At 38.2% G+C, this 13,654-nt stretch overlaps 1 protein-coding gene across 2 annotated transcripts in view; it reads right to left on the bottom strand.

Moving 5' to 3' along the window:
- The window catches only part of LOC139738138 (uncharacterized), a 140,385-nt gene that overhangs the window by 33,819 nt on the left and 92,912 nt on the right, over positions 1-13,654 (bottom strand). For both annotated transcript variants that reach the window (XM_071648800.1, XM_071648799.1), the window contains exons 2-4: positions 8,027-8,166; positions 7,036-7,170; positions 1,906-2,166 (exon numbers count right to left, since the gene is read on the bottom strand). In XM_071648800.1, coding sequence (XP_071504901.1) covers positions 1,906-2,166; positions 7,036-7,170; positions 8,027-8,117 — 487 coding nt within the window. In that variant the 5' untranslated portion in view covers positions 8,118-8,166. The remainder of the gene's footprint in view (positions 1-1,905; positions 2,167-7,035; positions 7,171-8,026; positions 8,167-13,654) is intronic.

Below are 13,654 nucleotides of genomic sequence, written 5' to 3'. Positions count from 1 at the left end.
TAGCACAAAGTTTTTAGGGCTTTGGATTGACCGAGAGTTATCCTGGAAAACTCACATTAATTTTGTAAGTAAAATTGTGTCTAAAAATATTGGAATTTTTAATAAGCTCAAACATTTCTTTCCTGTTTATATTTTGCAGAGTATATATTTTTCTTTAATATCTCCACACTTTAATTATGAGATTTTGGCGTGGGGAAATGCAATTCACTCATTACTAGATTCCCTTCTCCGTATTCAAAAGCGTGCAATAAGAATCATAAATTACGCCGGATATTTTACTCATACCAACTTTTTTTTTTCATCAAAACAGAATTCTGAAAATTCCAGACCTATTTTTTTTTTAAATCTCGGAATTTTCATGTATTAACTAACAACTAATGAATTACCATCTGTTTTTATCTACATGTTTAAAAGGAATCGCTCTATCCACTGTTATCCCACTTCACCTACCACCTTCCCCGTACTCGCACTATTTTTGCAAAGAAAAACAATTATATTTACTGGACCCAGATACTGGAATGACCTCCCTCAAGATATCACTTCTTCCTTATCTTTATTCACCTTCAAACGCAAATTAAAACAGTTAGTACTTAGTGGATACACACTACCAAGTTTTTAGCAACTTTTTCTATACTCCCAGTCTTTTGTCCTTGTCCGCAGCATCAAGTTATTTAAGTTATTTAATGGTACCGATACATCTTTTGATATAGAGCATTTTTTCCAACACTGCGAGATCCGTATACAGTCTGATTTGTGCGATATCTATGTGGTTTATTAGTTTATTACTTATCGATCATTGCACTGGTATAATTTTAGTTGGTCAAGACAAACATATCCGTTCTCCGTGTAATTATATGCCTATGAACTCGGAACCTACAGTTTAACAAGCTTTAAAGCTTTTATGTAGGCCCCATCATATTCCTTATACTTACTTGTGACATCTTCATACGATATGACCATGTATATTTGTGTCAAGTATATATATTTTTTCTTCTTCTTCATTCAAAAGACATGATTGTATATATTTTGTATTCTTGTTTTATTGTGAATATTTTTGTAATCATTGAGAAAATGGAAATATGAAACAAATTTGAACTTGAACTGAACTGAAAGAAACAGAAGTGATCGAAGTGAAGTACATGTATATCGTTGCTTAAAGTGTAAAAATGGAGGGACCTACTAAAAAGACAGAGCTCGTAGTATGTGGGCCCCTCTAGAAAAGAACATCGATGGAAAGATGAATTGAAGCATCGTAAATACAAAAATTAAAGAAGAGGTGGAAGTCTGGAAGCCCACTCAAAAGTAGATTAACAGATAGATACACTTTCATAGACGCGAACAAACATGTAACAGGACTAGACAACAAAACTACTACTGAAGAAAAGGCTGTACAGGACAAACCAGGATGGACAAGACTGACAAACAGAAGACAAAATAGCAGACAAGAACGCACCACGGAGACAGCGATCTTCGGCAATAGCAAACAGAAGATAGTTTTGGGGAAAAAGTAATATTTTAACGCCTAAAAAAAGACAGGGATATTCAATAGAGGGGAGTATAAACAGGAGTAACATACGGAAATTCAACTCCTAGACACTTTGGGCAAAATGGCTAGATGACAACAAAACATCCAGGAAAATACCATTAATTCTTCGAAGAGGGGACAAAGTGAGCGGGTCAGTACGTAAGAAAGAAGGTCAAATGGCTAATTCAGTACTGTAGAGTAATACGATCGCAATAAATAATCGTATTGGGTGTTATCGATGCAAAAATCCGATTATAATTTTTGGGAAGTACAGAAGAATTGAAAAAAAGAATGAAATAACGCTGTTTTTTTAACCATGCATCCTTTTGAATAAAGCTTATGTTGGACATGCTTTACCAAGACAAAATTGATGTACTTACACATGGATAGGAATACCGTCTTGTCGATCATATGTCCTCGGACAAGAATGTCAAACAAGGAATGGACCTGCCCTTCCTTTTGGTCCTGGTCCCACTCATGTAGAACCTTGAATGCAGCCTCTGCAAAACTGATGCCTTTAGCCATCTCAAACTCTAGACTACTAATTCTAATTTTAGAGCGTCCAAAAGACAGGCCAAAGTCTGTGAACTGTTCAGGAGCGATGCACTGGCTGATTTTCCACAAGGTTATCTCTGTCACTTCTGGAACAAGATATCCAAATTTGAGAATACAGATGAACAGCACATATAATCTCAGCAAAAGGCTAATTAATGACACCTTATTCACGTCTGAAGTCCTCTTAACGGGGTCATCCCAAGAGACCGACACACATGAGTCATACGGCCCACGAGACCTACATTGAAATTAGGTCCAAGAGTCATACAGCCCACGAGTAATACAGTCCATTACAATTAAGCTCAACACTAGGCAAATAAAGCCCATGAGTTCGACACCAAGCCAAAAAAAAAAAAAAGACTCACGAGACCGACACTACGCACAAAAGGCCCACGAGACCGACACTGCGTAAGAGAGGCTCAAGGAACCGGCACTAGGTAAAGAAGGCCCACGAGACCGACAGGATGAACAGCGCGATCTATAGGTCAACTACAAGACGTTGTTGTTCATCTGAGAAGATGGCTGGATAGCCCATATTCAGCTACACTAAACTGGTCTTCCATGGGGTCCAGTTGGATGTGGGGTGGGACCACTTCACCGGGTTAGACACCCTACTCTTTGCGATGAATGAATAAAGCGGGATCTTTTACGTGCATGAGTTGTGACTCTCTCATACACGGGACCTCCAATTTATGTCCTATCCGAGGGACAGAGTGTTTTGCCTCTTGCTAGAGGGGACGGTATGTTTACACACAACATTGCTCAGTCCAGACTCGGGTTCGAACCCGGGCCGCGTGATCGTGAGGCAGACGCGCTACCGACTGAGCCAACTCACCGCCCTCTCACCGCACGTCTTCCTAAAAAAAAGTATGTAATATGGACGACGAAGGTACAATTTTTATCACATTAAGGACTGTTATAAACTAGCACAACAAAAATTATTGTTATGAGGCAAAACTAAGAACTTTTTTATATTAACAGCAGTCACATTTTCTTTGAAGATCCAACCAGACTGTTGTTATCATGGCCGTGCACAGATTTTTTTTTCTTTTACTTTTTTAGGGGAGGGGAATAAAAAATACCTAAAAATGTCAAGGAGTTGACACGCAAACGACAATGCTTTTGCATTTTAGGAAATGAAGTAAAAAAGATCTGGTTAAAAATTTTGATGAGTTTAATCACTTCTTTTTTTTTTTGGAACAAACACTCACACACACAAATACAGGTCTTGAAAATTCCATGGGGTAAGGGAGGGCAACTGACGCGGTATACCACCCTATTAACTCCCCATTCCCATCACTCATTTCTTATGCCACTATCAGGACACCCTGTACATACAACTACGCACTCTTCATTTGTTGATAGATGGCTCTGTTGATCCTGTCCGTCTCGTGGGCCTTCTTTGCCTACTGTTGGTCTCGTGAGCCTTTTTTTTTTTGCGTAGTGTCGGACTCATGAGTATTTTCTGCTTAATGTCGTGCTCATTGGCTTTATTTGCCTAGTGTCGAACTCATGAGCTGCATAACTCGTGGGCCAATTTAACTTGATGACAAACTCGTGGGATTTGCCCGCTTAGTGTAGAAGTCGTGGGCTGTATGACTATACTTATAGACTGTATGACTTGTGGGCTTTATGAATCGTGAGAGTCGGTCTCGTGACTTGTTCACCCGTAGGCTTTATCATAGGCTTTACCATTACTAAGCGCGCCGGAACACTTCTGTTTGTTTTTTGTTTTTTGTTTTGTTTTTGTTTTTGTTTTTTTGGAGGGGGGAGCAAAATCTCGACGGGGGCACATGTATGTGACGATGTGAGATCATCGGCGCGGGAGCAGAGCAAGCGAGGGGGAGGGGGATGGAAAGGGGGATATCCCCCCCCCCCACACACACACACACACACTGTAGGCAGCTTTTGTAAAACACAGTACAAAAGTTGCGTTTATAGACCATTTACAAGCAAATTTCTAAGGAATTAGACATAGTATCAGTGCAAATGATTATGATTATTACATACGGGAGTACATAATAATGTGATGGGGTAAGATCCTCAGCGAGGGAGTGAAGCGATCGAGCGGGGGGAAGGTGTGGGAGGGAGGATACCCCCTCCCACGATAGGGATTTTTTGTAAAGAAAAAGAGTATAAAAGTCGCGTTTATAGAGCATTTAAAAGCAAATTTCTAGGGAATTAACACATTGAAAAAAAATCAGTTTGAAGGACTATGATTATTACATATGGGAGTATATGATAATGTGATGGTGTGAGATCCTCGGCGAGGGAGCGAAGCGACCGAGCGGGGGAGGGTGTAGGGGGTATCCCTCCTTCCACGGTAGGGACTTTTTTTAAAAACAGAGTATAAACGTCGCTTTTATAGAACATTCTAAATTGAATTTCTGAGTAATTAAGCATAGTAAAGGAAATCACTGCGAAGGACTATGATAATAACTTATGAAAAATTTTCATTTTACTATGAGTACGGACGAAACGAGGGAGACACTTTCACTTTGCCCTTTATCTGAAATGTACTCATTAAAAGCTTAAACGTGATCGCATCGTTCGAACGATGAAAAATATTCTTATACTGCTAGAAAGCAAAGAAAAAAATGAAACTAGAAATGACGCTATGGCGACTGGTATGCCTCCGCCATAATGCATGATTCTCCTAATAAGTCTAGATAGTACTTGTGGACAATGTGTGTTTACATTTTCACAAAATTATATAGCAAAATATTAAAATTACAAGTTTGTCACAAATGTGTTCCTTGACATTGGTTCAATTGGATGAATAGGAGAGCATGTATGTGGGATTTAAAGATTTTAAGTTGACTTTGACCCATTCATACATTTATGCATCATAGTTTTCAAGATATGGAGAAAAAGTGCAATTTCTGTTTTGAATTTAGTAAATTGTTACCATTTTCATCTGGCCTTTGACCCTAAAATTCATAAGATAATCACTGTCAGGCAGAACATGCATGAATATGTAGTATGTTTCAAGATGACTCGAGCCACTTCCGAGATATGGAGGAAAAATTAGTTCAGAACTTTCACTTGATCTTTGACCTTTTGACTTTTGAGGCAAAAACAAAAGAAAAGATAATCTCTATTAGGTTATACATGCACACACCAAGTGAAAAAAAATCCTGCTGGCATTGCATAAACATGAGGGAAATTGTAAAATTCTGAAGTGTTGCCCTTGACCTTTGACCCCTGACCTTTGACCCCATAAACCCTAAATTCTCTAGATAATCACTGCCAGTCAGTACATGTCTACTATGTTCCATGAAGATACCTTGAACAATTTCCAAGACACAGAGAAAAAAGTGAAGTTTTAATATTTTTACTTGACCTTTTGACCTTTGACCTTTGACGTCATGACCCAAACTTTCACCAGAGAATCTTTATCTGGTAATACATGTATACACTAAGTTTCAAGAAAATATCTTTAGGCATTGCATAGATATGGTGGAAATAGTGAAATTTTATGTATTTGACCTTGACCTTGACCTTTCGCCTTGAGCATGTGCACCCAAAAGTTCATAGGCACAACTTCACCCCCTAATACACATACATGCCAAGTTTCATTAGGATACCTCAAAAGGTTTTAATAGTTACCTTGTCCACAAAATTCATTACGGACTGACGGACGTCCCGAAAACATAATACCTCCGGCACCACTTCGTGGCGGAGGCATAAAAAAAGTAAGGTTTACTATTTGAAAAAGTATGTTTCAGCGGGCACACTCGAGGACACGAGGCTACCATCTATACACTAAATTTACTCATAAGTTACTATTAGTGTATAGTTCAATGATATGTGTTGTTAGAGTATTATAATTTTCAGTTATGAAATTACAACATTTAGACAAGAAACATGCCTGTATTGTTCATTTGGTCTTTAAATAAGTGATTAATCTTTTTGTTACAGGGGGCACTTTAGGGGGCTAAAACTTTTTTTGGGGGACTAAAAATTTTGCACTCCCCCACATTATTATTATCATTTTATTTTTTTGGGGGGGTGGGGGCAAGTGCCACCCCTGCCCCCCCCCTCGCTTCCGACGCTCTTGACCACGACCACCATGTGTTGTTGTAGTTAAAAAAAAAGCCTAATATGTTATATAAGATGTCAGTTGACTCTTCACAGCCTCCCAACCTCTAGTTTATTTGACCTAATCCAAATCTCATCAGATCACTTCGCATATTTATACATTGTACTCAGTTTGACTACTATCAAATTAACATTAATAGAACGTACTCGATACTTATTCATTCTTGGACAAACGACCAAAATAATTATGCTTCCATAACCAGTATGTAATAGTATGTGTGGGGACATGTAAAACCTGGTTAGACAAAAGTCTAAAAGTACACATAATAAACATCAGTTTACCAATTGCTGTTATGAGGCAAATGTCATATAGTCCGGTCAGCAGAATGGACGAATCCCTCCAAACGATTCGGACAACTCTGCTGAGCAATTGACCTGGCACTCTCTACCAAGCTGGCACTGTTTTAAAGGGGATGGCTAGTAACCGATCAGTGGGAATCAGTGGGAATGCTGGGGGATGATTTTTCCAATCCTTGTGGGATTCATTTAAGAGTACATTATACATCTACTGTTGTGTGAAAATTATTTGCTTCAGAACGGTCTCATATTCAAGTAATGTGCAGTTTAATGCCCCGTCACTGACCAGGCACGCTAACCTGGAAACATTAAACTGCACATTACTTGAATATGAGACCATTCTGAAGCAAATAATTTTCACACAACAATAGATATATAATGTACTCTTAAATGAATCCCACAAGGATTGGAACAATCATCCTCAGGCATTCCCACTGATTCCCACTGATCAGTTACTAGCCGTCCCCTTTAAAAGCCATATGCTTCTTGTGTTCCCCGGTGCCATACCCCACATGCTAGCTGGTGTGGGTCCCTATCCAGGAACTCTTTGACAATACCTTTAGCTTTTAGCTTAGTAAGTAATCCAGGCTCGACTTCTCCAGGTGATAGGAATTCAGCACCTTGAACTCTCCTGGTTCTATCAATGGCTCCTGCGTTGTACGTGCCATTTGTTGGCCTTGAAGTAGGTCCCGCTTTATTGATATAAGTTAGAACAAAATAATGAAGCTATTTTACAGTCTGAACATGGAAAAACCTATTAGTTTCCTAGTAGTTGTTCTTGTATTAGCACTGTTTAATTGAATCAAAATCTTTAGTTGACAAGCCATTTGCTAAAATCATGTATGTTTGTCTTTGTGATCAGATGTGTGTACATGACATATTCTAAATGCACTGTCTGTTCCTTGCGAATCCTTGAGGAGCTTTGTCTTTTGGTTTCAAGAAGCTGTCTTGCTGTTGTCTTGCTGATGATTGCGACAGGCTTTATCTAAACTAATGGAGACAAAGATAACGTTGGCATTAATTTCGGTCTGGTATTGAGGTGGAGAAGGTTCTGTCAACAGAAAATAGCTAAAGACCTTTACAGATTCTGCACTTCACAGAGGGCAAATTCATGTTTCATGCCATGATAAAAACCATTTTATTTAATGTTTGTTTGTATGCAACTCATGTATTAACAACCATGACCTGAGTACAATAAAGAACAACAATAACAACATTAACAAGAAGAAGAAGAAGAAGAACAACAACAACAACAACTACTACTACCACTACTACTACAGCCATTCTTCAGGTCTAGACGACGGTTTATAGATGGAGAGCCCATAGTATGATGGAGTAATATACAGTAGGCCCACATGAATGGTCACATTGTACATTTTCAAACTACGCTGGTACTTGGAAACAAATGTGTTATCATGGGTAAAATACAATTCACATGAGTCAGCGAAAAGAAGAAGAAGAAGAAGAAGAAGAAGAAGAAAAAGAAAGCCTTTGGGGGCGTTGTATAACACGTGCAATGTACAACGCTGGTACCAGTTTAACTTTTACCTTCGTGGCCGTTTCCTGCTTCATCCGTTGCTTTACCTGTTCTGGTTTCACTTCCAGTAGCAGTATTCCCTTGGTTGTTATTCCGACTCATCTCTCCTGTACATCAGCTCTTCTTTGGCTTCTTGCCTCAAAATGTGAGTCTTTACCAATCTAAAAAAAATGTTTATATATAACATGTATAGTTTTAATACACAATATATATATCTTTATATATATATATGCCTGAAGATCGGGACAGCGTGAAACAGTCGGTAGCAGACAAGGCACCAAGACACAGGTACGCCTTTATACATATGCATTATGTATGTATATATTTATATTATATTATATTATATTATATTATATTATATATATATATGCATAATGCGTATAAATGTATATATGTATTTATATATGTATATCAAATTATATATATATATATATATATATATATACATAGATATGTATGTATAATGCGTATAAATGTATATCAGAGAAGAGTCGAATAAAAACACCACAGGAGTTAACTAACTCTTTTTTTTTAAAGTAACACACCGACAGATATTATTGTTTCAGCTGATGTGACACCTTAATTCGTTAGACAGAAGAGGCTAGCAGTCAGGTGCAGCTTATTCGAATGATGTTCCTTATTCCGGAGGCTTGTTAATCCGAATGTTCTTTAATCAAAAAAATGAAATAAGGTTAGTTATTCGAAACAGTGCTGCAGTTACTCAGTCACGATACATCTATGAGCCAACACAGGGATGATCAGGGACGTCGATCCTACGGGGTGCAAAGGGGCATTTTCCCCTCCCCATGGAAATGTTAGGCATTGTTAGGAGCAAGCAAATCATTTGTCCCCAAAACAACTCCCGAAATGAAGACAAAATTAAACTCGAACTTGCTTGATGGACAGCACCGCCAGAAGTACGTCTATGCACCAGATAGTTGAATAAAAATTGTAATCATTAACATGCAAAAGCTCTCACACTGGGTCCCTTTCGATTTACTTTGTACACTTTTAAGATTTTAATATTTCCTAATATTTTATCAAATAGTGTGCAACAGATCTTTTACTTACAAAAGTTCCCTCATATGCAGAGGCGTCGATTGAAGGGGGGGGGGGGGGGTGGTTCCCCCATACAAGTATTGGGGGCAAACAAATCATGTTGCTCCTCTCGTAATTCCCGATATGTGGATTTTTTTCTTTTTTGATTGAAAACTGTCTAAATATTTCACCCAAAGACGGCTGAATTTCAATTCTGAAAAAAAAAATCTCCCTCGCGTCAGAGGGGTATAGGCCTTAATATACCTACTTCCATACCCTTCCCATTCGGTCCTTTCTACTTAATACACTTGTATATTAACAGATTTCCAAATGTTTCATGTAAAGTGTGCACCAGGTTTGTCACTTCCGTTAACAAATGAAAAAGTTGCGTGAATATTTTTTTCTTACTTTTTGATAGGAAAAAATTAAAAGATTTTACTGAAAGTGTGTACCATATCACTGAATGTTAGATCAGAGTGGCCACAGTCACTCCCCCCCCCCCCAATATTCTCCTAATTCTACTTTATATTTTTGCAATTATTACTTTTTTCATAGAAACAAAGCTCGAATATCTCACCAGAAGTGGGCACCATTCTCTGAATTTTAGGCCTGAAAATGCAAAATCTCCCTTGTGATAGAGGAGGCCTATCCCCTCCCCAGCACAATTTCCTGAATACAAATGTGTCTCTCTTGTTTTACAGAAGCAAAACTGGAATATTTCACGCACAAAAAAAAAAGATAAAAATAAGTGTATCTAGATCTCGCAAGTACGGGTCTAAAATTGCAAAATCTCCCTTATGTTGGAGGGGGTAACCCCCTCCTTAGGGGCGTCGATCCTGGAAGAAAAATATTGGAGAAGCAATGATCATTTTGGCCAATCCCCCTTATTTCCCAAGATGTGAAAATTTTCTTGCTTTTTTGATAAAACATTGTCCAAATATTTCACCCAAAGTGTGTACCAAATTGCAATGAACTCTTCGTAACTCGCCACCTTTAAGTATATACGCGAGTTCTGCTCGAGTTTTGAAGAGTGCGATACGAGCACTATTATACGACCCTACTACCAGTATGTGGAAGGATGAGTTGCCCTGGAGCTAAGCGCGAGATTAATTCGAGCTCTGCGACTTACGAGTTTTGTATTAGCTCATTCAGAATGCATTGCACTAGCCCATTAATATGAAATTATTCAAATTTTCCTAGCGTTTTCATGACAAGAGACATTCACTCAACCCTACACGCACTGGAGGTCAAACCGAACAGTAAGGATTGCGTGAACTCATAACGGGCTCGTAATGGGCTCGTAACATGCTCTTTATAACTCGATGAAAGCTCGGTTAAAGTCGTACACAGGTCATCACAACTCACACCGAGATCGGTATGACTCGTATCACGCTCGGATCACTCGTACAGCTATCGTAGCAAAATCGATGTTGCCTCGTAGATCACTCATGCGCAGCTCATTGAAATTGACAAATTTTACGCGAGTTCAAGCGAGTTCTCGCGAGTTCAAGCTCGCACAGCTCGGCACAACTCGAGATCCCAACTCGGCTAAGTGGGAACCTTACTTAGGCGCCTTTAGTCCATGGGCCAAGACCCGAAAAATGGGTTGTTGGTACCATCTGAGGTGGCACAACCTTTTTGGTGTCAGTTTGTTTGTCGGGCATAGATATGCTTATCGAGCTATGATAGCATTTCCAAATGAGTAGCTTAGTCATAATAAATGAATCTTTAACCAATTTGGTCTCGTTTTTATATCCCTATACTTCTGAATCGAAACTAAACCGCTATACAAAGAAGAGCACTGCCTTCTGTATGTCCACAGGTGTTCTGTTGTAAACGCGGTGCGCTTAGTTTTTATTCAAGGCAGCGAAGGGAATATCCAAAGGATTATGATGTCCACAGCTGTCACGCGGTACGCTTAGTCTTTATCTAGACCAATGTACCGTTATCATATCTAAAGTTCCTCATAAAAGGGATTTATAACGATTATCTATAATGTTTTTATACTACCCTATCAACAAATACATCAGTTTTAAACAAAAATCACTCTGTTCATTTACAATATCATTCATTGTAATGTATCGTAGTGTACCGGTACATTGTTTTTGCATTATCTTATATTGTTGGAGGGAAATAAAGCGACATTGGCGTGGTATCAGCGTTTTCACCGTAGCGTTTTCGCGAAAAAATTATAAATAATTGAAAGATACGGTAAAATTCACGAGGAATTGCTTTTGTTGTTGTTGTTTTTAGATAAAAGGATATACACTGTATCATACGCCTCGGATATTCCCTTCGCCTTAAAGAATAAAGACTAAGCGCTGTGGACATCATAACCTTTGGATATTCCCTTCGCTGCCTTGAATAAAGACTAAGCGCACCGCGTTTACAATAGAACACCTGTGAACATACCATAGAGCTGCATTTTACAGCTCTATGGAACATACAGAAGACAGTGCTCTTATTTGTATAGCGGTTAGTTTCGATTCAGAAGTATAGGGATATAACAACGAGAACAAATTGGTTAAAAATTCATTTACTATGACTAAGCTACTCATTTGGAAATGCTATCATAGCTTGATAAGCATATCTATGCCCGACAAACAAAACGACACCAAAAAGGTTTTGCCACCTGAGATGGTACCAATATCTGGCCTGGCCCATGGACTACTTGGCAGATTACACGCTCCAGGAAAACAGCGGCGCTCCCGCTCAGCGGTCTTCTATTGTTTCGCCGCGTTCTTTTAAATCCTCCCATTTAAAAGCCCGCTGCGCGGCGCTTTTAGCACTTGGCCCGTGCGGCGCTTTTTTCAAGGAGCCGACCATTCACAAAATCTGGGCGTCAGAGTGCTTACGTTTCGTTTTAGCAATATAGCGCCCTCTCCGTTAGAATATGAATAACACCTCGGAACAGAAAACCTGTTTAATAATCTCATGGTGTCCACCACGACTTCAGTCCACTCTGACAACCGGGAAACTCAACAGCTTTATAACAGCAAAATATACACAAAACATACGCATTCTATCCAACATTTTCGTGACTTTTAGTTACTGTGTTGTGTCATATACAGGTTTGTACATTCTTCCCCATCATCTTGATCTATGGAGTTGCAAGTTTTTGTGTGTGTGTTTTGTGTGTGCGTGTGTGTGTGTGCCTTTTTCTCTTTGGAGTGAGTCATTCCAAAAACAAAAATCTCTCCTCTTCTCCTGCAGCCTTGCAGTGAATCTATGTAGACTATGAATAGTAAAATAAATGTCTTGATCCACATCGTATTTTTTCCCACCGTCATGCTTCTACATCAATAATTCTCAAGACTCCAAGCTACAGTATCATGACGCTGAAATTATTTCAATCAGTATTTCCTTTGAACAACACCAAAGTCAATCATACGCGTGTTAAAACATCCAATGTCAAAAAGCAATTTCAAGTCCATAAATACTGTCGAACTATCACTCGACTTTGAATATCAACACGGCAGTTTAAACATCCACAGCCAGATCACGCACGCATGTATTGATACACACCATAGAATGCGGTTACCTGTCGTTTTCTTTTTATCGCTCTTTTATACTGTTATATAGCAAAGCGGCTGTACTTTGTATAAAATTATGTACGAAATCATTACAAAAGTATAAAGATATACTACTGGTGTAGAAAATGAACAACAACAACAACATACATGCATGGGACGTGATGGATGAAGGCACTAATTTCACCTTGTAAACATTTACACATGGAAACCAGGTTATACTACCGGTATATAGTATATATATATATATATATATATATATATACATATATATGAAGAGTTTGTTTGCAAAAACCGATAAGTCCATATTTGTCAAATGGAGATATTTGCGATTAAAGGTCAAGAAAAATGTAGAGAATAATAAGAAAATGTGTGCTTCTTTTGACCATAACTTAAAAAATATACCTTTATATGTAGTGACCAATATATCATTTAAAAGGTATTATTTTGTACTTTATGACAGAGACCGTACTTCAAGATCTTCAAAAATGGACTTATCGGTTTTTGCAAACAAACTCTTCATATATATATATATATATATATATATATATATATATATTGTTTTGTTTGTTTGTTTGTTTGTTTGTTTTTGCTGCTGCTGCATGCATGGTATCTCCTAAAATTTGAATCCGACTCTTTCGGTCAGCTAGCGAACTGATGTATATTGTGTGACTATTAAAGACTGTTAAATTGGACATGTCAAGTATTAAATAATAATTAATCTCTTTATTTATTCATTCATTTATTCAATGTACTTATATATCTATTCATTTATTCATTCATTTATCTATTTATTTATTAAACTATTCATTAACATATTCATTTAGTTAGTCATTCAAACGTTTATCTAGGAAGAAAGAATATATTAGCAGCTGTTTTCATCGAAGTCCTATGTGAATATATTTTGGGCAGTCAGAGACTACAGCCAAAAGATAGTGATAGAGAAGTCTGCCGCCAAACGATTGGGAAAGCTCGATCCAAGAGTGCAAAGGGCTGCTGCAAAATGATCAAAAGGGCTGCGAGATTATGACTGAAAAGGCCGCAGCCAAACCCACCAAAGGGCCGCGGGAA

The sequence above is a fragment of the Diadema antillarum genome, unplaced genomic scaffold (genome assembly GCF_040938485.1).
Source record: "Diadema antillarum isolate AM-2024a unplaced genomic scaffold, OU_Dant_1.0 seq00000724_RagTag, whole genome shotgun sequence".
NCBI classification, from domain to species: domain Eukaryota; kingdom Metazoa; phylum Echinodermata; class Echinoidea; order Diadematoida; family Diadematidae; genus Diadema; species Diadema antillarum.
The sequence above is the reverse complement of the archived record's forward strand: the minus strand, read 5'-3'. Positions and strand labels throughout refer to the sequence as shown.